The 24,147-nt window shown below is 37.5% G+C and overlaps 2 protein-coding genes across 5 annotated transcripts in view; one reads left to right on the top strand and one right to left on the bottom strand.

Annotated features, from left to right (window-relative positions):
- The window catches only part of TAOK1 (TAO kinase 1), a 204,000-nt gene that overhangs the window by 133,945 nt on the left and 45,908 nt on the right, over positions 1-24,147 (bottom strand). Inside the window, exon 1 of one of the 4 annotated variants that reach the window (XM_037809472.1) lies at positions 10,482-10,500. The exons of the other annotated variants lie outside the window; for them this stretch is intronic. The gene's annotated coding sequence lies outside the window, so the exon portion shown is untranslated. Of the gene's footprint in view, positions 1-10,481; positions 10,501-24,147 lie in introns of those variants that run through there. 4 annotated transcript variants of the gene reach the window in all.
- Positions 12,028-13,439, top strand: LOC119514696 (interferon gamma receptor 1-like). Its single transcript, XM_037810477.1, is given in 2 exon segments — positions 12,028-12,619; positions 12,622-13,439. Coding segments are annotated over 2 exon segments (1,410 nt in total).

Here is a 24,147-nt window from a genome sequence, read left to right as displayed (position 1 = left end):
TATAAGCAGTATTTATATACTCGTTACAAATGAACACTGAGCATAGGTTAAACAAAATGATGGGTTAACTACATTTACAGAATGAGGAAATCAAAAGTCCATGTCAGAGGCGAGGCAAGACAGTGGCAGAGGGAGCAATGGAATTTAGTTAGTTCTCAAGAGCAACTAGTAAATAGCCAGGAACAACTAGAAAATATTCTGGAACAACTGCTGGGAACATTTGTGACCAGACATACAACATACACCAATCTGGAAAGGGTGGAATGGTTGAGATCACAGCACAGAACTGTAAGTAAAGCTCCCCAAACTGTGGCACTTCCACCCCTCCCCCATTAGCAAGGTAGGCTGAGTTGGAACACTTCCCTCTGGAAAAAAGACACAGTCTACTAGGAGAAAGGGAAAGTAACTCCATCAAGCTCCAACTGCAGTTGTAATTAACAAATCTGGACTACTGAATACAAGCTACGAGCACAGATAAACTCAGAGCAAGCATGAAAAGAACCCTGAGATCTCTCCCGGCAGAGAGGAGGCAGGACTGATGGAAAAAAATAACAGTCATAAATAAATAAAAACAGAGGCTTTTGGAAACAGCTGAGCTCTGAATACTGGAAAACAGCTGTGTCCCAAGAAAAGGGGCACACAGAAAGAGGTACCAACTCCGGTTGACCAGTGAAACTGGGGGCTGGGAAGCGGCTCTGAAAAAGGGATTTCCTTCTTTTTTCTTTTTTTTCCTTTCATTCTAAGTAACTCATTAGGGAAATCCTCAGGCATTTTCAATTGTCAGCACTGATCCAGGCAAAGGTGAGTTAAGATAGTTAGAGAGACAAAAGAAAAAGTCAAGTGAAGGAGAAAATATCCTAAAGGGAATATCTTCCATAAGAAAACAGAAACAGGGGTGGGCTCCAGCTCAAGTGGTTGCCCTCCCCCAGAGAATTCAGACCCCAAGGCCAGGGGGGAGAAAAAAATAAAACCAGAAACAACTTAAGCTAAGCTTCTGACACTCTCAGCCCTTGTCTGTGTGACTCTATAGCTTATATTGTGTGACTAAGTGATTGTGAGGGCCTTGTCACTCACATTCCCTTCGCCCAGTGTTTGGACACACAAATATATCTCTATATTCACACACAGATAATCTATAGACAGATATATAACAAATAAGTTGTACAGTAAACATTTTTTTCACTATGAAGCATTTCTACCATTCAAATTTTTGATTCACAAATACATGCATTACTTTTCTTTATTTTTTAGGTATAGGTAATATTCTTTTCAAGGAAGGTCTTGATTATACAGCCTTATCTTAGTTTTGGTTACCATCAAAGTTGTAGGACACAAGATCAATATGCAAAAAATCAGTTGCATTTCTACATTCTTAAAATGAACAATCTGAAAATGAAATTAAGAAAACAATTCCATTTAAAATATCATCTGAAAGAATAAATTACTTAGGAATAAATTCAACCACAGAAGTGCAAGACTTGTACACTGAAAACTACAAACACTTGTGAAAGAAATTTAAAAAGACCTAAATAAATGGAATGATCCTATGTTCATCACTGATTCAAAGACTTAATATAATTAAGATGGCAATACTCCCCAAATTGATCTCCAGAGTCAATGTAATTCCGATCAAAATTTGGACTGCCTTTTACACAGAAATGGAAAAGCAGATTATAAAATTCACAGGGAAACTCAAGAAACCCAGAATACCCAAAATCATCTTCAAAACAAGACCAAAGTTGGAAAACTCATCCTTCCCGATTTCAAAACATACCTCAGAGCTACAGCAATCAAGATTATGGTAGTTGCATATGGGAAGACATACAGACTAAAGGAACAGAACTAAGAGTCCAGAAACAAATCCATCAATTTCTGGTTGATTGATTTTCAACCATGCTGGGACAGCTGGATGTCTACATACAAAAGTACGAATTTGGAACTCCAACCTCACACCATATATAAAAATAAACCCAAAATGGACCAATCATCTCAATCTATGAGTCAAAACTTCTAAAACTTAGAAGGAAACATGGGTGAAAATCTGTGTGGCCTTGGATTAGGCAATGGTTTTTTAGATATGACACCAAAAGCACAAGCGATCAAAGAAAAAAACAGATAAATTGAACTTCATAAAATTAAAAACTTTTGTGCCAAAGAACACCACCAATAAAGTGGGGAAAAAAAGCAATAAATGAAATTATTTGCAAATATATATGTGATAAAGGTCTTGTATCCAGAAATATAAAGAACTCTTCATCTGGTTAGCTCAATTAAATAATCCAATCTAAAAATGGGCAAAGGTTTGGAATATACATTTCTACAAAGAAGATATACAAATAGCTAAGAGGCACATAAAACTATGCTCAATTTCATTATTTATAAGAGAAATGCAAATCAAAGCTACAATAAGACATCACTTCACACCTACTAGGATAGCTATAATCGTTAAAAAATGAACAATAAGAAACGTTAGAAAGGATGTGGAAAAATTGGAACTCTCATACATTGTTGACAGAAATGTAAAATGGTGCAGCCACTGTGAAAACTGTTTGGCAGTTCCTCAAACAGTTAAACATAGAATTACCGTATGACCCAGCAATTCCACTCTTGGTATGAACTGGAGAGAACTGAAAAGTTATGTCCACATAAAAACTTGTACATGAACATTCATAGCAGCATTATTCATAATAGTGAAAAACTGGACACAACCCAAAAGTCCATTAATTGAAGAAAGGATTAAACCAAATGTGGTATAACCATACAGTGGAATATAATTAAAACACAAGAAGACAGGAAGTACTGATAAATGCTACAATTATGGCTGAGCCTTTAAAACATTACACTAAGTGAAAGAAACCATTCAGAAAAGGCCACCTATTACATGATTCCATTTATATGAAATATCGGTAACAGGTAATCAACAGAGACAGAAAGCAGATTAGGGTTGCCATGGACTGCACAGAGGGGACATGGGTAGTGACTATTTAATGGGCAGGAGGTTTCCTTTTGTGGTGATGAAAATGTTCTGGATCCAGAAAGGGGTTATGGTTGCACAAAACTGTAAATGCACTAAAACACAATGGTTAAATTGGTGAATTTTATGTTATGTGGATTTTACCTGAATAAAAAAAGAGCATAAAAAGTATGCTAGTAGGAGAGACTTCCATGAAAGATGGCAGAGTAGGAAGCTCCAGGCCTAAGTTCTCCTATCAAAACAATTCAACAGGCGAGAACTGTCTGAAACAACCATTTTTTTTTTAAATTTTTCTGAATTCAGTTTTATTGAGACATATTCACATACCATATGATCATCCACAGTGTACAATCAGCCATTCACAGCATCATCAGACAGTTGAGAAACAACTTTTTTGAAACTCCAGAGACCAAAAGAACACTGTACAGCATGCAGGCAATAGCAGGAAGAGGCAGATCAAGTTTAGTAAATTGGTCTCTAGGCAGTGGCTACTGGGTCCCATCCCCCAATTTTGTGGCAGGTTGCTGTAGAGTCCAGTCACTGGCCAAGAATTCTTTATCCAGCAAAGCTCTCCTTAAAAATTGAGGGGAGGATTACCTCCCCAGCGAAGTGCCAAGGTAGGTGCACAGGAGTGGAGAGCCGCTGCTCACTCCCCTGCCCGGCAGTGGTCTTGCTGCTGCCGGCAGCACTGCCGGCAGCAGTGGGGTGGGATGGGGGGGGGAGTCTGAATGGAACAAACTTACCCCTTCCCTCGAGGCACGTCTCTCGCACGTCTCTCGCGTCCCCTCTGTGTCCTGTTCCAGACACCCTATGGCCGGTCACACCCCAAAACCAAGGTCCTGGGTATCCTCTGTCCCCTCTCTAGTTAATTCCCCGGAGGAGAAGCCCGTTCCACCTCACCTACTCTGCCATCTTCCCCCACAATAACCCTTATGAATGTATGCAATACTAGCAAACAGAATCCAGCAGCATATTAAAATAATAACATACCATGATGAAGTGGGATTTATTCCAGGTATGCAAGGTTGGTTCAACATAAGAAAATCAATGAAATATGCCAAATTAACAGAAAGAAAGAAAAAAGACCCATGATCATCTCAATTGCTGTACAAAAGGCATTTGACAAAATACAGCACTCTTTCTTGATAAAAACACTTAAGAGTACTAGGAATAGATGGAAACTTACTCAACATGATGAAGGGAATATATTAAAAGCCCACAGCTAACAGTTTACATAACGGTGAAAGACGTTTTCTCTCTCAGACCAGGAACAAGACAAGGATACCCACTGCCACCAACATTACTCAACATTGTACTGCAAGTTCTTGCCCGAGCAATTAGACAAGAAAAACTAAATAAATAAATAATAGGCATCCAAATTGGAAAGGAAGAAGTGTAACTTTCAGTTTGTAGATGATATGATCTTATATACAGAAAATCCTGAAAAATCCACAACAAAGCTCCTGGAGCTAATAAAAAATTTCAGCAAAGTGGCAGGATAGAAGATCTAACACCCAAAAATCAGTAGCGTTTCTACATACAAGCAATGAACAAGTGGAAGAAAATGTAGAGAAGCATCTTCAAGATCTTGTGTTAGGTAATGGTTTCTTAAGACTTTACACCAAAAGCACAAGCATCAGTAACAACAAAATAGATAAATGGGACCTCATCAAAATTCAAAATTTTTGGTCATCAAAGGACTTCATCATGAACGTAAAATGAAAGTAAAATTGCACTTCTCGGTATATACCCGGAAGATCTGAAAGCAGTGACAGGAACAGATATCTGCATGCCAATGTTCATAGCAGCATTATTCACAATTGCCAAGAGATGGAAACAACCCAAATGTCCTTCAACAGATAAGTGGATAAATAAAATGTGGTATATACACATGATGGAATACTACGCGGCTGTAAGAAGGAACAATGTCGTGAAACATATGACAACATGGATGAACCTTGAATACATAATACTGAGTGAAATAAGCCAGACACAAAAAAAGAAATATTATATGCTACCACTAATGTGAACTTTGAAAAATGTAAAACAAATGGTTGATAATGTAGAATGTAGGGGAACTAACAATAAAGAACAATTAAGGAAGGGGGAATGATAACCTATCATGGGAAAATTTAATGTTCTGGGTAATGCCCAGGAATGACTATAGTCTGTTAATTTCTGATGGGTATGGTAGGAACAAGTTCACAGAAATGTTGCTATATTAGGTTATTTTCTTGGGGTAGAGTAGGAACCTGTTGGAAGCAAAGTAGTTATCTTAGGTTAGTTGTCTTTTCCTTACTCCCTTGTTATGGTTTGTTTGAAATATTTTTTTATTGTATTTTTTTTAATTTTTTTTTTTATATAGTTGATTCAAAAAAAAAGTTAATCAAAAAAAATGAAAAAAATATGCAGAGCCTCCTTGAGGAGCTGGCGGAGAATGCAGGAATACTGGGCTTCCCCACCTCGATGGTTGCTGATGTGCTCACAGACATAGGGGACTGGTGGTTTGATGGGCTGAGCCCTCTACCATGGGACTTGCCCTTGGGAAGACTGTTGCTGCAAAGGAGAGGCTAGACCTCCCTATAATTGTGCCTAAGAGCCTCCTCCCGAATGCCTCTTTGTTGCTCAGATGTGGCCCTCTCTCTCTACCTAAGCCAACTTGAAAGGTGAAATCACTGCCCTCCCCTCTACATGGGATCTGACACCCAGGGGAGTGAATCTCCCTGGCAACGTGGAATATGCCTCCCGGGGAAGAATCTAGACCCAGCATCGTGGGATGGAGAACATCTTCTTGACCAAAAGGGGGATGTGAAAGGAAATGAAATAAGCTTCAGTGGCCGAGAGATTCGAAAAGGAGCCAAGAGGTCACTCCGGTGGGCACTCTAACGCACAATATAGACAACCCTTTTTAGGTTCTCATGAATTGGCATAGCTAGCAGTACATGCCTGAAACTATCAAACTACAACCCAGAACCCCTGAATCTTGAAGATGACTGTATGAAAATACAGCTTATGAGGGGTGACAATGTGATTGGGAAAGCCATACGGACCACGCTCCCCTTTATCTAGTTTATGGATGAGTAAAAAATGGGGGAAGGAAAAAACAAACAAACAAACAAACAAAAGGCACCCAGTGTTCTTTTTTACTTTAATTGCTCTTTTTCACTTTAATTTTTATTCTTATTATTTTTGTGTGTGTGGTAATGAAAATGTCAAAAATTAATTTTGGTGATGAATGCACAACTATATAATGGTACTGTAAACAATTGAATGTACGCTTTGTTTTGTATGACTGCATGGTATGTGAATATATCTCAATAAAATGAATTAAAAAAACCATTGTTCGCAAAATATTTAACATGCAAGTTTCTAACGTAACGAATCACATGTACATTATTAAAAATAAATTTACCATATTGAATGATTTCACTTATATGAAATAACTAGAATATGCAAATTCATAGAGACAGAAAGTAGGTAACAGGTACTAGGGCAGGGGGTGAGGTTGGGGAATAGGGAGTTAATGCTTAATGGATACAAGGTTTCTGTTTGGGGTGACGGAAAAATTTCTGTAACGGATGGTGGTGATGGTAGCGCAACATTGTGAATGTAATTAACACCCCCAAATCGTATACTCAAAAGTGGGTAAAATGGGAAATGTTATGTTGTATATGGGTTACCACAATAAAAATTTTTTATAAAAAAATAAATTTACAAACTAACTAAATCCTACAAGATAATAAGTATTTCAAAGTCTAATTTTAATTAAAGAAATATTTTATAATAATTAAATAAAACAATTTGAATGGTTGTTGAAAATTATCTTCCTCTCAAGACACTTAAAAAACTATATTCCTAAACGAGAGATGAGTTCTATGTATGAAATGTCTCATATCTATGTTTTCCATTGACTACCAATATAAAAGCAGAGAAACTAGGAATATTAATGTCTGAAAGTAAGGCAGAGGAAAATCTGGCTTCTTACTAAAATCAAGTGATAAAGTAAGAAAAAACAAAGAATTCCTGTTGTAAACTATCTATAACCCCTGTTCAAATAGGTCAAAAAGCTAAAAAAGTTATCATAGATCAGCAATCAAGAAAGCAAAAGTAAATTCTCTTTATACATACCAAAGCCTAATGTAGATACTGAAACTCCGAAGGATTTTTTTTTATTAAATTCAGTTTTATTGAAATACATTCACACACCTTACAATCATCCATGATATACAATCCACTGTCCACAGTATGATAACATAGTTATGTGTTCGTCACCACAATCTATCTCTGAACATTTTCCTTACATCAGAAAGAACCAGAACAAAAATAAAAAATAAAAGTGAAAAAAAAACACCCAAATCATCCCCCCATCCCACCCCATTTGTCCTTTAGTTTTTATCCCCATTCCTCCACTCATCCATACACTAGATAAAGGGGGTGTGATCCACAAGCTCTTCACAATCACACTGTCACCCCTTGTAATCTACATTATTGTATAATTGTCTTCAGGAGTCCAGACTGCTAGGTTGGAGTTTGGTAGTTTCAGCTATTTACTTAAAGCTATTCCAATACATTAAAGCCTAAGAGATGTTATCTATATAGTGCATAAGAATGTCCACCAGAGTGACCTCTCGACTCCATTTGGAATCTCTCAGCCACTGAAACCATTTCGTCTCATTTTGCATCCCCCTTTTGGTCAAGAAGATACTCTCAGTCCCATGATGCCAGGTCCACATTCATTCCCGGAAGTCATACTCTGCGTTGCCAGGGAGATTTACTACCCTGGGAGTTGGGTCCCACGTAGGGGGGAGGGCAGCGAGTTCACCTGTCGAGATGGCTCAGTTAGAGAGAGAGAGGGCCACATCTGAGCAACAAAGAGGTACTCAGGGGGAGACTCCTAGGCACCATTACATACAACTTTAGACTCTCCTTTGTGGTAATGAGCTTCATAAGGGCAAGTCCCATGCTCGAGGGCTCAGCACATCAAACCGCCAGTCCCAATGTGAAACTTTGAAGGATTTTATGAAGCATGAAACAAATTCAACATATATCTTCCAAGACCACACGCAAGATATATCCCTTCAATAATACTTTAAAACTGAAAATGTGACTCTCTCCCCTTTAACAGTTCCATTAGACAAGAATTCATTATATTGAATGAGCATTATTAAACTAATTTTAGTATAGTATTGCATTGAAAACTTCAGCATATTAACTGTACTGTGTGAGTTAAGATCACTGATTAAAATATATATTGCAAAAAGACTAGAATCCTGACAAATTATTTCCATTCTGAAGAGGTAAATAAAACCTGAAATTTCAGTGATGTATTTCAGAAATTAAACATTTGAACATGCTCACATCAGAAAAGAGAGAAAAACAAAACAAACAAAAAATATTTCTTCACAAGGTCTTCAACCAATTTTACCCCAATAGCAAGGACTTCGGAAATTGCTGAATAAAAAAGTTGCTATTTGACACACTGGAGAAGTAACTCGGGCCTGAAGAAATTCTCAACCAAAACTTCTAACTACTGAAAAGTCTCCACCTTCTTTTCTACAATCCGAGGTTTTATTTTTTGAAAATTCAGGTATAAATCTTTTCTATCTATAATCAGACTATAGTACTTCACATATTGGCCAATTGTTTCTCTACCTTTCTCACTCTAACTTTATCCTTCTTAAAAGAAGGGGTTCAAAACTAGCCAGTATAATATTCCAAGTGTAGCTTACTATAGTATCATTGTCTATAAAAGCCAGACTTTTCTCTGGCCTTCTTCAGTGTCAGTCTTTATAAAATATGCTTACCATACTAAAATGCTCCATCTCAGACTTCTGCTACAGTATTTAGTAAATCAGAATATGCTTCAGTTGCTCAAGAAATTTCTTAAGAACAAACTTTTCAACATATTTAGAATTATTTAGTATCTTGTCCCCAAACAGCAACTCATCCTGCCCAGGATAATGGTACCACCACTGTTCATGTCTCTTAGGCCAGAAATGACCCTTCATGTCTCTTAGGCTGGATGTGACCCTTGATTTTGTTTACCCTTTCTCTTTTGCTTCTCTAACATCGATCTAGAAAACTGGTAATTCAACAGACTTGAATCTCCTCTTTCCATTGCTGAGAGTCCACCTCTCGACTCCATTTGACATCTCTCAGCCACTGAAGCTTTATTTCGTTTCATTTCGCATCCCCCTTTTGGTCTATCTCCAAACTCGAAGATGTTGATCCCTTGGTGTATAACCTGATGGGTCTCTGTTTTTTATTTTTTAATCTTTTTTATTATAGTAACACACACATAAAACTAAATCTCCCATTTTAACCCATTTTTCAAATACACAATTCAGTGTATTAACTGCATTTATAATCTTACACTGCCACCACCATCCATTACCAAAAATTTTTCATCACCCCCAAAAAAACTGTAGGCATAAAGCACTGATTACCCATTTACCCCTCCCCCAAGCCCATGGTAACCTGTAATTGACTTTCTGTCTCTGGACATTTTTTTATTCAGGAATTTCAATCATTCAATATCTGTCCTTCTGTATCTGTCTTATTAGATTCAGCATGTTTTCAAGGTTTGTTTATGCTGGAGCAGCTATCAGAACTTCATTACTTTTTAAGGCTAAATAATATTTCTCTGTGTGTATGTGCATACACACACATTTTGTTTATCCATTCATCTATTAATGGACATGTGAGTTGTTTTCAGCATAGACCTTATTCTTAACCACTGCCTCTTACACTGAAAACCAGGGTTCCAGGTCGCTCCAGCTATCTTCATTAAATATGACATCTCCACAAGACACTATTCTGACTTCAATGGGACCACTGAGTATATAAAATAAACAATACTGCTTTAGCATAAAATACATCATGAAAACACTAAATACTCTTCTACTTTCTTAGAATTTAAATAGTGTTTAAATGCTCTAGGTAGTTTTGCAAGTTTGTCCATTAAAGTATTATTAACTAAGGCCTTATTTCTTTCTTTTGAACAATTTATAGCAAATTTGGCCTATAAGATATCTTAATATTTAAAGATGTCATTAAAGGTTTTAAATTGAAATGTCTACAGAAGTTAGGCAGATAACAAATAAGCAAAATGGACAAGGTGTCAGAAACACATTAAGAATGTACACCCTCTTCTAAAGGAGATGTCCACTAATTATTGCCAAGTACAACTGCAATGTTGCAAGATTTTCTCCAGACTCATTACAACAGTATCCTAGGTTGGACAAATCAGTCTACTAAACTCTCCTGTTTAATAAAACCTTCAGTTTCTGAAAATCCCATCTGGTTATACCCTGTATATTAAATCCTAAAGCTTAAATAGATTCTTATTAGCAGTTTGCCTGTTTTTTCTTCTTTTTCATTCAAGTACCCTACAGGGGGAAATGTTTATATTTGTAAATTGTAAGGTATCTGTACAACAGATAGTATCTCTAAATAAATAAATAAATAAATAAATAAATTTAATCAATTATATAGAAAGAAAACCTACCTTTGCTATCATGAATAACTGCAAAGGAAAAAAAAAGTAATAATTAAAGACACAATAGATAAGACATATTCAGGCATCTACAATGAGCAAAGTACCCTACGAGTACAGGAGAAAGGGTACAAAGCAGAATAATATTCACACAATCTATTCCCTCATAAACCTTCGATTTTTGAATAAGAGATAAATCAAAAACATGTATAACTATGATAAACCATTATACAAGTGACTTATGCCTTGAAAGACATGTAGAATCCTAACAGTTCAGAAGAAAGAGATCATCTTTGTTCGGGCAGAGAGGTGAACAAGAAAGTATTCATGGCAGGTACAGTATATGAACTTAGAAAATGACAAAACTTTGAAAATCATCCTCTCCCAACATGAGCAGGCATCTCACAAGGAGAAAAGGCATAAACAAGGTCCAGGGATGGGGGGACAAAGAATAGTGAGATCATCCTAGAGAATACTGGTAACATAAATGCTTATATATACAGAACTATCTCTAGAAAGATAACCATTCATTACCTAAATCAATTATTTCAGAAGTTACAAAATGATCATTTTCTGATTTTACCTTTTCTGCATTTCTTAGGTAGTAATTCTTTACTTTTGTTTTAATTTTACTACTTCTCAGGATGTTTATGAGGATAAGGGGGAATATATGTGAAAGTAAATTATAAGATTCTAAAAACCTATATAAATGTTACACTTTTAAAGAGAACTTTCAAATTTGTTCTGTGATATATACAAATTTTCTTGTACATAAATAAACTATCTCTGGAAAAATATCTGGAAACTGAGAGCACTGGTGGCCTCTGAGGAAGAGAACCAGGAGGCTGGGACACAAAAATGGGAGGGAGACGTGTCACTGTATATTTTATATCTATTAAATGGAGACTGTTCTGCGTATTTAAAAATCAAATGTTAAAAATTAAAATAAAGTATTCTGTTGCCATGGCATTTACATGAAACAGTATCAAATAACAGACATTTTATACTTTCATAACTTTCAACTTTCCACAAGCATTCATCTCTCTAGTGTTCCTCCACCCCATCCATGGAGATTCTGAGAACAAAAAAAGTAACTGACATAACCATTAAGAATTATTTACAGCACGTGTTAAGTATCTAGATGCTGACTGATAAGACAGGAGCCTCCCAAGCTGTTTCCTTTTAATGAAGGAACACCACTACTTTTCTATTCTTTCATTATTGTTGTTTAATAATATAACCACTATTAAACGGGGAAAAATCAAGCTATAACTTGGTTTCTATAACAAAGAAAATTCTTTTAATGTCTCTAACATACACACTCTTTCCTTCAAATCTGTCAAAAGTTCACGGTTGTTATATGAGTTGTAGGATTTACAGAAGACTTATTTTTTTCATTTTGCTTGTCAGTATTTTCTAGTATTTTTTCTTTACAATGAATGTAATTTATGTGGATTTTTTAAATGCAAATTTAAAAAAGAATAGTGACTATTCTTGAAAACATCGGAAACTTAAAATGTAAGATTGGGGGGCTGACCCGAGGTCGGTCAGGTGCAACATGGCAGTCCTTGCCCTCCTGCTCTTCGTCCTTGCTGTGAGCACCTGGAGTAGGCCTGAGATGGGTACTGTGGATCCGGAGCTGTCCTCAGTGCCTATACCAACCGATGTTACAACTGAGTCCTATAACATGAATCCTAACCCATATTGGGAGTACCCAATCACGCCCCAGACCCCTGTTTTCACCATACAGGTAAAGAACTACAGAGAACCAGTATGGATTGAGGCTTGTGCCAATATATCTCATCATTATTTTAATATTTCTTACCAAATGTTTGATCCATCAGACTCACTCTCGGCCAGAGTTAAAGCTAGGCTTGGGCAAAAGGAATCTGCCCACATAGAGTCAAAAGAATTTATTGTATACCAACAAGGGAAAATTGGACCACCTAAACCAGATGTCAGAAAGAAGACCAAATCATTATTGACATTTCACTCTTTAGTTATTCTAAATGGTGAAGTGACAAAAGCCATGTATGATTATGAAAATAGAGACTGTTACACGTTCACATATGCTCTGTATGTGAGGATTAATGGAAGTGAAGTCATAAAGGAGAAGGAAGTTGATTACAGTGAGACTCTGTGCCAGCTGAGTGTCCAGTGACCTCCCTGAATTCCAAGTACTGTGTTTCAGCAGAAGGCATCACAGACACGCGGACTGTTAGAACCGAAAAGTCAAAAGAATGCTATATTACCATTTCCGATAGCAGCACAAACTATCCTGTTTGGATTCCAGTTGGTTCTGCTTTCCTACTCTTTCTAACACTTATCCTGGTACTCATATGTCGTCAGGTTAAGAGGAATCTATTTAAGAGAGAAAGGATCCTGTTAACCAAGTCCTATCTCTCTGTGTTCAAAAATGCCACTTCAGAGGCAAAACCTGAATCAAAACAGGTATCACTGATCACATCCTACCAGCCGACTGTCTCAGAAAGTGAGAGTGGAGAGCAGTTGTCTCCAGTGACAGTTGCAGGCATGGCTGCAGAAGACAATCCAGGAAAAGGAAACCAGAGAGAAGAGCTCGCTGGTGATGTAGACGTGGGGATGACCGAAGAAACTATGATCGACATGGCCCCTGGAAGCCCTCCAACCCCAGAAAGTAGAAATAACTCTTTCCATTCAAGTAACCAACACTCTGACCCCTGTAGCAGCGCTTTGAACTCATATCACTCCAGGAATGGTCCTAACAATGGCCTTGTGGAGTTGGATGGCTTCTTAACTGACCCAGAATTTCCCCCAACTAATAAAATGGAAATAAAGACAGAAGGACAACACTCTCTAATGCTGAGAAACACTACCACCTCTTTCAGTTATGATAAACCCCATGTACTGGTGGATCTACTGGTGGATGACGCTGGTAAAGAATCCCTGACTGGTTACAGACTTACAGCAGATTCCAAAGAATTTTCATAAAATCAGCCAAGATATACCAACTTTGAAGGATCTGATCTTACAGAAAGATCAGACTTTCAGAAATTGTGTCTTAGTTGCTATTAACCAGGTGGAGTGTTTTGGTTTAGACAAAAGCATAAGAGCCTATTTAGGACTATTATGTTTGATAGGAAAAGAGCAAAACCAAAAAACCTATATCATGCAAAGCTCACCACCTGACTCATGCAAAGCTCCCCATATGACGTGTGCGTAGCTCGCCATCTGACTCGTGCACAGCTCACCATCTGACTTGGTTAGCAGGGGCAGGGAGTGCTCTCCAGGCCCTGCACCTGAGTTGGTAGCTGGTACCCTGGCCTCCTCTAGCCACTTGAAGACATATAATGGATTCTTTGCTTCTTTGTGCCTGAGGGTATGTCATTTGTTTTGGGAAATTTATGTACGTAGCATTTTTAATGTTTAATTTCAGAAGAAACTCAGAACACTTTTTTAAAAATGAATTCAAACTACCAAAATTAATGTTATGTAAACAGAAATATGTATATATATTTTATGGAACGTTGCATTTAGAGATGTTTAAAGTGGTTTTTTAAATTATAAAAAAGTAAGATCAGAGAGAAACAGGAAAATTTTTAAGTTTAATATCACTATTCAAAATCTACAAATGTTATAAATTAGAAGGTGTTTTTTACTATTTCTATTTTTCAAAATTCCATGCATATATTTAAAAGCATCCTCCCAAATAAATACTGGAACAAAGGTTGGGGGGTTGGGGTGTGCAGAAGAAAGACTGCCAAACTATAATTACACATTATTTAGATATTTACAACTCCATACTAACAAATCTGAAAGCCTTACAGGGATGGCTTTCCATTATCTACAAAACTACTAGGCCGGACACTTCAAAATGTCAGTGTCATGAAAGGCAAAAAATACCAAAGAAATGTTCTTCTAAAAATTAAAGAGGATTAAAGAGGCATGGCAACTGGGGGGTAAATGCTTAATGGGTACAGAGCTACGTTTGGGTGATGGAAAAGTTTTGGTAATGATGGTGGAGATGTAGTACAACACTGTATGTGTAATTCATGGCAATGTAATTCTATGGTGATTTCTCAGAGAATCATCAAACAAGCATGATGGGGTAATAAAAACAATTCCTTTCCAATGTAACTATTCTCATTGTAGATTCACAATAATTTGGATACTTGCAGTTTAGGTAAACCATTAATTACTTTATTACCGAAAAGAAGCAAATATTCAACTTCAATGTTCAAAATACACTGTTCTTAAATTTATTTTGAATTTAGATTTTTTTTTGCTCTCTTTTCCCTAGTCTTTTCCTAGGATGTATTCTTGGTTCTGCAATTCACCAAAGGAGAACTGTTCCTAGTTGCTCTATAGAGTGAAGAATCTTTTCACATTCTTTTATTACCCTAATTTGAGAGTCAAACTCTACATTCGTTTTTATTACCAGTTACTCAAGCGATAACTATGATAAGGCCTTACTAATCAGCTATGTTACTAGAAACAAAAGAATGGACAGCCCATTTATTTACTACATAGAAAAGTCAAAGATGCCATTAAATTACCTATTTGAAATCTCTACTTGACTATCTCAAAGGCGTTTCTAACGCAATATAATCTAGTTAGTAAAACCAATCTTTTTTCTGTATTTCCTATGTAAAATAAAGTATGCCAAACTAATGTATCCAATTCAACAATCCAGAAACCTGAGCCAGTTTTTGACAATGTTCCTTCCTTCACTCATAACTCAATCCATCACCATATCTTATAGACTTATCCTCCTAATCTGTATCAAATTAGCCCACTGTCCTTCATCTCCAGAGTCACCTCCTTATTCCAACCTATCACTGTATCTCACTTGGGCTACAACTTTCTTTAAGAACCTCCCAAATGGTGTCACCATATTCATATTGGCGCCCCTCCAGGCCATCTGATCTACCATATCAGAATGTCTTTTTTTAAATGCAAATGTGATCATGTGATTCCATGCACTTAAAAGGGAACAATGCCTTTACACTGCACTTTGGTTAAAGACAAAAATTCTTAATATGAATTCAAGGATTTGTGTAGTCTGACCCTATCTTCCTCTTTAGCTTCATGTCTCTCCAACTTCCTGTGCTCTGATCATCGTATCGGTCTCTCAGTTTTTCACCATGCTCTTATTTCCACAGAGTCTTGAACACATCTTAATTAAGAACATGGGAACCTAAGATGGCAGCTAGGTGAGACAGGGCAAAAAAACACCTCCATGAAAAATACTAGATAAAAACCAGAAAATGACACAGAACACCAGTTTCAGCGATGCACCAGCTGGACAAGGTCTGCTAAAACCACAGGGACCGTGCACTTGGTGAAACCAGGAGTCTGCATTCTGAAACGAGTGAGTAAGCTGGCTGAAAGTCCCGCGGCCACGCTGTGGTGTGGAGAAACCCGGGGTTGGCGTTTGGAGACAGACTAGTTCTTCAAAGAAAAAAAAAAAAACCCAGGAGGGGCTGCAGTTAACGACAGAGAAAACCACACTGTGAAGCACGGCAGGAGTGGGCTGTGCCGACCTCTCGGTGTCTGGCATGGAGGACAGACCACTGATGATTCCCTCAGGGCCGGGGGGTAGAGGGGAGAGCCAAAAGGAGAAAGAAACCACGCTGCATGCAGCCAGTTCCCTGGAAGGCTGCAGACACTCTGGTCCAGGGCCGTACCCACAGCCCAGAGCCACACCAGGAAACACAGTGTGACGGGGAGTGTATCCCACAGCACCATGCACACGCCACAATATCGGCCATGGATGGCGGCCTTGGGTGCATACACAGCCAGTTGTCCTGGAGTTGGGAAAGCAGAGCTGTGCGAAAAGCGAAGGTTTGAGACGACCCATTCAGCCATCTTTGCTTCAGGCTGGGAGCGCCCCTGAATAGCCCGGCGACCCGGGGCTTCCCGTGACGGACAGCGCGCACTTCTGATGTAGCACAGCCTTCCCTCAGCAGAGGTCCTGGAAGATCACAGCTGAGAAGGGGGCCCGCTCAGAAAACCCAGAGTCGCTACGTCAATGCCAGGGACTTCTGGGTCAGCGGCAGAGAAAATCTGGGGCAAAACTGAAAGGAAGGCTTAGACTTGCAACAGCCTTGAATTTCCGGGAACACCTGGGAGGTTTGATTATTAAAGCTGCCCTGCCTCCCTAACCACCCAGACACACGTCCCACATTGAGAGTGGACAGGACCAACAACGCACCCAAACTGAGTTCACCAATTGAACCCACAAGACTCATTTCCCCATACACCACAAAGACAACATTGAGGAGAAGTGACTTGAGGGGAACAAGTGACTTGCAGATGCCATCTGCTGGCTAGTTAGAGAAAGTGTACGCCACCAAGTTGTAGATTTGAAAAATTAGATTGGTGTTTTTTACAACCTGAAAGAACCCTACCAAGCAAAGCAAATGTCAAGAGGCCAAAAACAACAGAAAATCTTAATGCATATGATAAAACCAGATGATATGGAGAACCCAACCCCAAACACCCAAATCAAAATATCAGAAGAGACACAGTACTTGGCGCAATTAATCAAATGACTACAAAGAACGAGAGCATGGCACAGGATATAAAGGACATGAAGAAGAACATGGCACAGGATATAAAGGACATAAAGAAGACCCTAGAAGAGCATAAAGAAGAAACTGCAAGAGTAAATAAAAAAATAGAAGATCTTATGGAAATAAAATAAACTGCTGGCCAAATTAAAAAGACTCTGTACACTCATAATACAAGATTAGAGGAAGCTGAACAACGACTCAGCGTCCTAGAGGAACACAGAACAGAAAATGAAAGAACAAAAGAAAGAATGGAGAAAAAAATCGAAAAGGATTTCAAGGATACTATAGATAAAATAAAACGTCCAAATTTAAGACTCATTGGTGTCCCAGAAGGGGAAGAGAAGGGTAAAGGTCTAGAAAGAGTATTCAAAGAAATTGTTGGGGAAAACTTCCCAAACCTTCTACACAATATAAATACACAAAGCATAAATGCCCAGTGAACTCCAAATAGAATAAATCCAAGTAAACCCATTCCGAGACATATTCTGATCAGACTCTCAAATACTGAAGAGAAGAAGCAAGTTCTGAAAGCAGCAAGAGAAAAGCAATTCACCACATACAAAGGAAACAACATAAGACTAAGTAGGGACTACTCAGCGGCCACCATGGAGGCGAGAAGGCAGTGGCATGACATATTTAAAACTCTGAGAGAGAAAAATTTCCAACCAAGAATACTTTATCCAGCAAAACTCTCCTTCAAATTTAAGGAAGGGCTTAAATTTTTCACAGACAAACAAATGCTGAGAGAGTTTGCCAATAAAAGACCTGCCCTACTTCAGATACTAAAGGGAGCCCTACCGACAGAGAAACAAAGAAAGGAGAGAGAGATACAGAGAATTTTAACAGACATATATAGAACCTTACATCCCAAATCACCAGGACACTCATTTTCCTCTAGTGACCACGGATCTTTCTCCATAATAGACCATATGCTGGGACATAAAACAAGCCTCAATAAATTAAAAAAAAAAAAAAAATTTGAACACAATGGAATACAAATAGAAGTCAATAACTTTTGATTTGTAACTCCACTATTTACTTCCTACAGGATATAAAATACACAAACTCTAATGACAAATCAGTGGTTTTGGACTCAATATAAAATATGTAATCTTTGACAAGAACTATATAAAGGTGGGGGAATGGAGGAGTATAGGAACATAGTTTATGGGTCCTTTTGAAGTTAACTTTGTATGAAAGAAAACAAGATTGTTATGGATTTAAGAGATTAATTTTAAGCCCCACAGTAAGCACAAAGAAATTATCAGAGAATATAACCACAGAGATGAAAAGTAGAGTATGGGTTATGAGAAGTGGAGGAAGGGGCAATGGGGAGTTAAGAAATGAGTGTAGGGAAATTTCTACTGATGGATGGTGGGAAGGTGATAGCATTACAACATTCTAAATGTGATTAATCTCACTAATAGAATGCTAGGGAGGGGGTGGAATGGGAAGATTTAGGTTGTATATATGTTTCCACAAGTGGGGAAAAAAAAAAAAACACAGTCTAAATAGATGACAATCGAATGCCGAGGATGATGCTGGACGGAATCTGAAGATGGAGGAGAGGAGGCTCAAAGGGACACAGTTGAGACATAAGGAAAAAAAAAAAAGAAATATAGAATGTAAGCTTTGTATTAATGTTGAATTTCTTGAACTTCTTAGGTGCACTTAATGGGATTCCATAAAAGAATATTCTTGTTCATGGGAATTGTATATGTGAATTATAGTGTTTGTTCAAGGATGTGTGCAAGTTGCTCTCATATGTTCAGAAGACAGAGGAATAGATGAAGGATGATAGACAGGAAGGGAGGGAGGGAAAGAGAAATGGTGGTGTGACAGCATGTTAAAGTTGGTGGATTGGGGTATCAGGGGAGGGGGGTCAGGGTATGCTGGAGTCCTATGTATGGGGTTTGTATTGTTTTTGCAACTGTTCCTATAACTTTGAACTTACTTCAAAATAAAATTAAAAAAAAAAAAAAAAAAAAAGAACATGGGTTCTGGAATCATCTGAGCTAAATCCCAAAATTAAACCTGCCAATATACCAACTGTGTGTAACCTTGGATAAGTAACTCAACCCCTTTGACCTCAGTTTTTGCAACTAAAATAAAAGATATAATATTACGTACTTCATGGAGTTTTTATGAGGGTTAATGAAATACTTATAAAGAACACAGTGCTCAGGACTACTGATAACTTTATGTCTAACTCTTCTTCTTCCCTGCAATCTCTGACTAAATATCACCTCCACTGGGAAACTTTCCCTAACTCAACTTCTCCCAGGCATGATTATTTTCCTTTTTTCCCATGCTGCTCCCATAATATTTGCTTACATTCAATTAGCATTTAAATCATCTCACTGTACTGAGTTAATAGTTCATATATCTGTCTAATCTTCCCACTCGGTGATTTCCTCAAAGACAGAGGCTATCTTATTTATCTTTGAATCTGATTTACCTAACATGGTGTCTCTTATATGAAGTAGGCATTTAAGAAATGTTAGAATGAATACAGAAATTAAACAGATGAACAGTGAAAAATATGGTTTTAGCAGGAATTGTGATAGTATATATGAATTTTTGGTGTACAGTGAAGCTTGCAAATTAGAATAGGGTCTCTCAACGCATGGTTCACAGACCATCTGCATGAGAATCCACAAGCATTTTTAAATAAAATGCATAAACTCTCCTAGCATATAAACACTTACCAACTTATCTTATGAAGTCAACATAACCACGATACTAAAACTAGAAATGGACAAGAAAAGAAAGCTACGGACCAATATCCTACATGGATATTAATGCAAAAATTCTGAAAAAAGTATTACCAAATAGAATTCTGCAAGTTAAAAAAATAATAATAATATAACATGACTATGCCAAGTTCTTTGATGCAATCTTGTAGGGTCTGATGTATTTGTGTTGATAAGATTGGAATCCTTTGATTGTTTCCATGGAGATGTGACTCAATCAACTGTGGGAGAGACTTCTGATTGAATGATTTCCACGGAGGTGTTTCCCTGTCCATTCAGGGTGGGTGTTAACTGGATCACTGGAGTCGTACAAAGAAGTCCACAGACAAAAGGAACTTGGAGAAGCTGTGAATAACATTTTGGAGAGCAACTGACAGTGACATTTTGAAGAGGAGCTGCAGCTAAGAGAAGACAAAACGCCCTAGGAGCAATATTTTGGAGAACACCATTTTGAAATGCAACCTGGGAGCAAGCGGATGCCAGCCACGTGCCTTCCAAGCTAACAGAGGTTTTCCAGACGCCAATGGCCATCCTTCAATGAAGGTACCCTATCGATGCCTTACCTTGGACACTTCATGGCGTTAAGACTGTAAGTCTGTAACTAAATAAACCCCCTTTATAAAAGCCAATCCATTTCTGGTGTTTTGCAAAATGGCAGCATTAGCAAACAGGAACAATGACTGAATGGGGTTTATCCCAGGAGTAACAGTCGATTAATGAAAAGCATTTGACAAAGTTCAATTCATTCATAACAAAACCTTTATATACAATACAAACAGAATGGAACTTCCTTAACCTGATAAAGGGTATTTATAAAAATCCTACATATAATAAAATATACGTAATGATGAAAGACAAAATACTCTCTCCCAAAGATAGGGAACAAGGCAATAACATCCACTCACATGACACCCACTCAACATTCTACTGAACAACTGAACCAGTGAGATAAGGCAAGAAAAAGAAATAAAAGTCATTCAGACTGGAAAAATATATATATAAAACTATCTCTATTCACAAATGTAATTGTTAACATACAAAATCCCAAGGAATCCATAAAATAGCTAATAGAAATAGTAAGTGTGTTTCCCAAGGTGGCAGAATGAAATTGAAATTTGAAAAACAAAGTAACATATACAATAACATGAAAAATCATGTAGTGATAAATCTAACAAATATGTACAACATTTATACACTGATAACCACTAACGAAAGAAATCAAAAACCCAAGTAAATATAGAGATGTGCCATATTCATGCATTAGGAGACTTAATATTGTAAGATGTTTATGCTCCCCCAAAATGATCTAAAGAGTCAATATAATCAAAACACCAGCAGTCATTTTTAAAGAAACTGACAAAGTGATTCTAAAACTTATATTAAAAAGCAAAGCAACTAGGATAGTCAAAATAACTTAATTTTTTTATTGTGAACTTTAACATATATACATAACAGTGATAACTTTCAAGGTAAAATTTAACAAGTTAGAGAACAATTTTCAAAGAATGTCATGGGTCACAGTTCCACAACTTCAACTATTTCCATTATTGTAAAATACACATACAGAAAGGTGTAAACTTTTAATGTATAGCTCAACAAGCAGTACATTAAAATTTCAGTAATTTCAAAAACTGTTATGGGTTACAGTTTCAGTGTCAGTTCTTTCCTTATTATGTGCTATAGGGTATATACAGAAAGATGGAAGACTTTCAAAGTCAAATTCAATGAGTAGATATAGAGCAAATTTCAAAGGATGTTATAGGTTACAGTTTCACCATGTCATTTACCTCCTTCCAGCTATTCCAACACCCCAGCATCTAAACAAATATATCTATTTACATAAAGCTTCAGTATTCATAGAACTTTGTTAAATCTTATCTTGTTTGTTGCCCCTTCCTCTCACTTAATCTCTTTCTCCATCTTCAGGGGTGTCTAGGCAGTGAGTACCCTAACTTGTTCATATTGAAAGGGGGTGTCGACAATATGGGGAAGGGGGCTGCATCTGATTGTTGTTCTTAAAGAGGCTTATGCCTCTGGATTTTAGGACGTCTGTGGCAAAGGATCACTCTGGGGGATTTACATTTCTGAGAAATAAAACACAGTGAGTGAATCTTTTACAAAATCTAAGGTAGGGACGTAGATATTTGGGGACTACATTTGGTAAGGGCATGGCATGTTGTGGCTATTTGGGATGTCTAGCTGGAGCTTACGTAAGAGGAACCTTCAAGATAGCCTCTTGACTCTATTTGGGACCTCTCACCACTGTGACCTCAGCTTGTTACCTTTCTTCTTCCCCCTTTTGGTCAAGTAGGTATTTTCAGGCCGTCACTGCCAGGGCCAGGCTCATTCCTGGGAGTCACGTCACACATAGCCAGGGAGATTCATTTCCCTGGGAGTCATGTTCCCTCATCGGGGTAGGGAGGTTAATGAATTTGTTTGCCGAACTGGGCTTAGAGAAAGACCATATATGAGCAACAAATGAGGTTCCCTGGAGGTGCCTCCTAGGCTTAATTACACGCGAGTTCAGCCACTGACTTACAACTCTTAAGATTCACAAGAGCAGCCTCAAGTTCAGGGCTTGATTTATGAAGTAGTGCTCATAAATCACTAATTTCACTTAATATATATTCTATCCCAAGATGAATGGTCAATTTCTTACGTTATCTTCACTTAGTTGTACTCTCTACTTTAAACAATTATCATAATGTAAAGCATCCCAGAGCTCTTATCAGCTGTTAATTATTCATCCCTAGTATTAGTATAGTGTTAATAAGATATTCTTATTAAATATAGTCTTTAATGTGTAACGGGTAGTTTTTCCATATACCACCTTGTTGCTAACCAGTGTCACCTTGTAAGCATATCACGCTAACACTTATTTAGGTTTGTGGTGCTACTCTGTGGATTACATGCCTTTAAACAACCATTTACAAACTTGTTTGCCTTCAATGTATCACTGATACTTATAATCCCATTAACGAACCATAGTCACACCTGACCATTCCCATACCATTAAGTTCCCCCTCGTTATCAAATCTGTACATATTAGATTATCATTCCCCCTTCACTAACTTCTGTCTACGTCCACTATATTCTATATTATAAGACACTTATTTTACATTTTCCATGGAGTTCACATTAGTGGTAACATACAATATCTCTCCTTTTGTGTCTCCCTTATTTCATTCAACATTATGTCTTCCAGGTTGATCCGTGTTGTCATATGTTTCACAACTTTGTTCCTTCTTACTGCTGCGTAGTATTCCATTGTATGTACATACCACATTTTATTTCTCCACTAATTTATTGAAGGACATTTGGATTGTTTCCATCTCTTGGCAGTTGTGAACAGTGCCGCTATGAACATCGATGTGAAAATATCTCTTCGTGTCACTGCTTTCAAATCTTCTGGGTATATACCGAGAAGTTAAAGAACAGGATGTAGTTTTATAAGGATCTGCTAAACTGTCTTCCACAGTGGCTGTACCATTATACAGTCCTACCAGCAATGAATAAGAGTTCCAATATCCCCACATCCTCTCCAGCATTTGTAGTTTCTTGTTTGTTTAATGGTAGCCATTCTTATTAGTGTAAAATGATATCTCATTGTGGTCTTGATTTGCATCTCCCTAATAGCTAATGAAGAAGAACATTTTTTCATGTGTTTTTCAGCCATATGTATTTCCTCTTCAGAGAAATGTCTTTTCATATCTTTTGCCCATTTTATATTTGGGTTGTATGTACTACTGTCATTGAGTTATAGGATTTCTTTATATATGCAAGATATCAGTCTCTTATCAGACACATGATTTCCAAATATTTTCTCCCACTGCACTGGCTGCCTCTTCACCTTTTTGACAAATTCCTTTGAGGAACAGAAGCTTTTGATTTTGAGGAGTTCCTACTTATCTACTTTTTCTTTTGTTACTTGTGCTTTGGGTGTAAGGTCTAAGAAGCTACCTCCTAATACTAGGTCTTGAAGATGTTTCCCTACACTATCTTCCAGGAGTTTATGGCACTGTCTCTTATATTGAGGTCTTTGATCCACTTTGAGTTAATTTTTGTCTAGGGTGTGAGGAAGGGGTCCTCCTTCATTCTTTTGGATACGGATATCCAGTTCTCCCAGCCCCATTTGTTGAAGAAACTGTTCTGTCCCACTTCAGTGGATCTGCAGGCCTTATCAAAAATAAGTCAACCGTAAATCTGGGGGTCTATTTCTGAATCTTCAATTTGATTCCATTGATCAATATGTCTACCTTTGTGCCCATGCCATGCTTTTGACTACTATGGCTTTTGTAGAGGTCTTTTATATCCTTGGTTAAGTTTATTCCTAGGTATTTGAATTTTTTAGTTGCTATTGCAAATGGAATC

Source organism: Choloepus didactylus, chromosome 18 (assembly GCF_015220235.1).
Source record: "Choloepus didactylus isolate mChoDid1 chromosome 18, mChoDid1.pri, whole genome shotgun sequence".
NCBI lineage: Eukaryota > Metazoa > Chordata > Mammalia > Pilosa > Megalonychidae > Choloepus > Choloepus didactylus.
The sequence above is the reverse complement of the archived record's forward strand: the minus strand, read 5'-3'. Positions and strand labels throughout refer to the sequence as shown.